The 4,723-nt window shown below is 37.1% G+C and overlaps 1 protein-coding gene across 1 annotated transcript; it reads right to left on the bottom strand.

Annotated features, from left to right (window-relative positions):
* Nucleotides 1-1,068: 1,068 nt before the first annotated feature.
* LOC121734420 lies at nt 1,069-3,122 on the bottom strand. The gene has a single exon (XM_042125031.1). The coding sequence runs from the start codon at nt 3,049-3,051 to the stop codon at nt 1,069-1,071; it is 1,983 nt and encodes a 660-aa protein (XP_041980965.1). The 5' UTR covers nt 3,052-3,122.
* Nucleotides 3,123-4,723: the final 1,601 nt, after the last annotated feature.

Here is a 4,723-nt window from a genome sequence, read left to right as displayed (position 1 = left end):
GTTTGAAAACTGTCCTACTAGAGGTGAAAACTTCGGAATGTTTCCGGAATTTTGGAAGTTAAAGAAGTTTACTTGAAAACTTCCTCACGAGGAAGAAATTATGATAGGAGTAAAATATTATTATTATTAAAATGTTTTTATCAGCGCCCGATCCAGCTATTTCGCCGCTCCGGGCAAAATAATAATTGCCGCCCCAAAAACCGGCCAAGTGCGAGTTGGACTCGCGTACGAAGGCCACCGACGCGACTCCGCGCCGCTCTCAATTTGCCGCCCCTCATTTTTGCCGCCCCGGGCAATTGCCCGGTTTGCCCCCCCCCCCCCCCTGGTTCGGGCTCTGGTTTTTATTATAAATCTGTTTCTTAACAAGAAAAATATTTTGGGGTACTTATAGTAAAACATTATACATAATTAATAAGAAATATTTAATAACAATGTGTATTGGTACTTAATTAAAACTAGACATCTGACATTTCAGATCCTGATATACTTAGACCCAATTTCACCAACCTCTGTTTGTTAAATCCTAACAAGGCATTACTTAATTTACCAGGTTAATAATTATGATCTGTCAAAGCTGAAAACATGAATCATGATACAAACTTTTATTTACTTATTTCGGCTTGATAATTTTGATACAAGTCAGTGTATTTGCAATGTCAAGGAAAATCCGAGGGCTGAATTTTTGACAAAATGAAAATAAATAATTATGCATAACATGAAAAATAATAAATAATATATAAGGATGTGGCGAAACATGGCGGCAACACTCAAAAGTCAAAACAGATTCTTTTATTGATATTGGATATTGTCTTTAAAAAGTTGTTGTTTTGACTATTATAACGGCCTGTTATATATTTAACGGACCTCCCCAGCAGGAATTAAAATTTAACACCGTGTTAGGCGATTTGACATGACATTAGCGTATGGTGGAACGCTCGATAGCTCTAACAGGCCGTTAACTGATTTAACAAGCCGTTATTTATTTAACATTGCTTGATGAAACTGGGTCTTAAGTATTAAAAAAAACAGACTAACATAATACACAAGCTCCTCCTTTTTGGAACTCGGTTAAAAATATTGTACCATTATTTCCTGCTCATTGTCTTCCTCTACTTTAGGAATGTTGTCTTGCTCTTGGACAACACTTTCTCCTTCTCCTTCGTCTTCAGAATGGCTGTTTGAACTAACATATTCTTCATCATCTGCCATATAAACGTTATCATTTGGATTATCAGATAATAGTCTAATGTTAGATCTTACTGTAATCAGCTTCTGGAGCCTGTCAGTAGTAATGATGTTTCTGGGACAAGTTGACGTGTTCCCAAAAAGTGACCAATTGCGTTCACTGGCAGCAGATGACGGAGGTATAGATAATAATTGTATTGCAATGGACGCTAATATTTGACAATCGCAGAGACCCTTCCACCAAGTTCTCGCTTCGACTTGATCAGAAGCAGCCCAGATACCCACTTGACTATAAAAACCACTTCTTGATCGGTATTCAGCTAAGTTTGCCATTACTTTCCCAGCATTTTTATGTTGTATTTCGGCGTATCGATGAATAAATTCTTGGCCTTTCGCTACTTTCGCAGGTGTTAGTTTTAATCCCATGAATTTTGGGTCTAAAATATTGGCAGCATAGTGAATTGGCTTCTCGACCAAATGTTGTTTATTTCCGATTAATTCTATAATTAGCCTTTCCACTTCGTTATCTATTAATTCACAAGTACTCAAAGCATTATATACATTTTCTCTGATATATTCAAACATCTCTGGCACTTGCGATAAAAGAGCTTCGTTCGATTCTAGATTCGTGGTAGCCACGAAAATAGGTTTTAAAATATTATGCAATGCATTGACACTGATCCATAAGTCTTCTGTAAGTATATGTTGCGTTAACTCTCTATCAAAATTTATTTCCTGACATGTTACAGTAGCTTTGAGTGCCTCGCGGTTGCAAAGCAATGATTCCATCATGGTTATATAATTACCTCCCGAACGCGTTTGTCCTGTCAGTTTTAAAGTTTTCTTATTATTTCCATACTTTTCTGTTTGTATCTTTTCAAAATAAGTTAATTCTACATGCCGCTTTTTAATGTACTTTATGATTTTGGTAACTATATCAATGCAGTCTTTAATTTTTTGTATCTTAACAATGTCTCTTAATAGTAAATTCAACGTATGTGACGCGCATCCCACTGCAAATATATGTTCATACTCCGCTTCAACCATTCTCCACGTCGCCTTCATTGTAATCGTATTATCGGTAACCACTGCGACAAATTTTGATGGACCAATTTCATCTATCAAAGCTTTCATTTGTGTAAATAAATAAACAGCATTTTCACGGTTACTACCAGGGTATACGCTTTTATAAAAAAACGGTTTAGGCGTGGTCACTATGAATTTGACGGTACCTTTACCATTTATATCAGTCCAGCCGTCCATCACCAGAACAAGAGCTTCTGCTCGATTGATAATTTCTAATGTTCCTTTTCGTACACGTTCGTACTCAGAATCTAATAGACTAGTACTGATCGAGTTTCTCGAAGGGACCGTGTACGTGGGATTAAGAGCGGCGATTGCTTTTTGCCAAAAACTGGATTCTAAAAGATTAAATGGCGTACCTGTTGCATAAATGGCTCGTGCGAAACAAAGGTCTATTTCTTTATTTTTTTCTGGAGTCATACAAGTATTATCTGGGGGTCCATTTGATTGTTGGTCATGTTGCAAGGCTCGAGAAAAGGAACACGGCGAGAGTGAATCGTTCGCTGAACTTGGCGTCGGCACAAATATCGGGCTGTGGGCCAGCTGCGAGGAAGACACTGAAAGGAAATGTGACGCCGCTTGTGATGTATCTCCTCTAGGTATATCTTCAAAGGCTACTTTAAAATCATTCGGGCACTGTTTACAGCTGTTTTCTAAATGTTGCCTCAATTTTGTCGCATTATTCCCCAAATGTTTTCTGCAAAAGTTACACCGTGCCGTTTTCTTGCCATCCGTGTTTATGAGTTCGAAATGATCCCATATCTTGGATATCGGTCGGGGCATATTTAGAGTTCACTTTATAACAGTTATACTGAGAAATATATTGTTTTAGCTGTCGCGAGTAAACTCGTAAAAAAGCGTAATGACGCAACGTTCGCTCACTATTACTGTCTGCGCGCAACTGTTTATGAAAATCAGCTAACAGGCAGCCTGCCGCCGTGCGGGGTGGGGGGAGCGGCGTTCGACGCTTAGCTTGTGCGGTGTGCCCTACGCGAGAACGAGACAGCTACCGACCGTGTTGCCTACGCGCTACGTCTTGCGAGTCGCAGTCATGCAGTTGCTATCGAAAAAGTATACAATTTTACCGTACTCGATAGCGGGCAAACGTGCGTCGATATAGTTTTCAATAAAAACCGTACCATGAGTCATATAAACTCGCTAGCGACGACACGATTGTTTATGTAGTTTGAGATTTTCAAATACATACAGTAGAGACTACCTATGGTAGAGACCTACGCTAATTATTATCATCACTTTATCTGGGCAAATATACGTAGTAGTCATTATATCTGTGGGCAAATACCCATGTATAGACCATAGAGTAACTACGGTATGGTAACCTATAATTTAGAGTATAAACTACATAAACTCATTCGTTCACGGTTCATCTCTATGTTCATCTGCAGTGATTATAATATTCTCTTTGTTCATCTGGATAAAACAATAAAATGGTACCTTTTGTGATTTTTTTTATTTTTTACTTAGGTAAATTGTTTAGGTTTTACGTACATTCATCTCTTCTATATATTTAATATTTTTATGGTAGGAATATTCTGCAAGTCATTTAATTTGACAACTTCCAAGTTTGGAAGTTTTCAGGAAGTATTCCTAAGGGGGGTATTACATTATCATTTATATATGATCATTTCTATGATCATATATATGATCATATTTTGATCATATCTGCATATTACATTATCATATTTCATTGATCCAATTTTACGTCATATGTAGTTTCAATAGCCAATGGAGAGCGCTAACGCTGACAGGTATTGACGTCAGGGTTACTAGATCTCAGAGAATTCGATTTGTCAAAAGACATCGTCATTTTTAATATGGCTTGTTTTTTGTTATTTCAGCAAGATTATCCAAGTATATAATTAGAAAAATAATTACATTACATTATTTGAAACATATTAACGAACAAGAAATTAAAAACTCTTTTTATATTAAAAAACTGGCAACACCTATTTCTATGACCGTATTGGATCCAATCTCTCAATAAATGTCAAAAATCTATGATCAAGGAAGAAATGAATCATATGTCTATAATACATTAACCAATATCATTGACTCAATGATCTCGGATCCAATATACAGTGTGTAACAAAAACTAGTGATAATACTTTAGGGTGTGTACATGTTCCTTGTAGAGAGTTCACTGTGAAAGTAGCAGCTCTGAAAGACGAACATTTTTCTTCACTTTTGTATGGGCAAGGGCCCGAGCGTCACGGGTATCCCCATACAAAAGTGAAAAAAAATTTTGGTCTTTCAGCGCTGCTACTTTCACAGTGAACTCTCTACAAGGAACACGTACACACCCTAAAGTATTATCACTTGTTTCTGTTACACCCTGTATATGATAATCTAATATCCCCCTTAGAAAGGGACACCTTCCGGGAAGTGTTTATCTGTAGTACCTACATTTTGACATTTGTATAATATCTGATTCCAT

The sequence above is a fragment of the Aricia agestis genome, chromosome 15, assembly GCF_905147365.1.
Source record: "Aricia agestis chromosome 15, ilAriAges1.1, whole genome shotgun sequence".
Classification (NCBI taxonomy): domain Eukaryota; kingdom Metazoa; phylum Arthropoda; class Insecta; order Lepidoptera; family Lycaenidae; genus Aricia; species Aricia agestis.
This window is presented reverse-complemented; position numbering and strand designations above follow the sequence as displayed.

Bases quoted from the DNA above. Each gene is read 5' to 3' on its own strand.
- LOC121734420 (XM_042125031.1), bottom strand. From the start codon at position 3,051: ATGCCCCGACCGATATCCAAGATATGGGATCATTTCGAACTCATAAAC.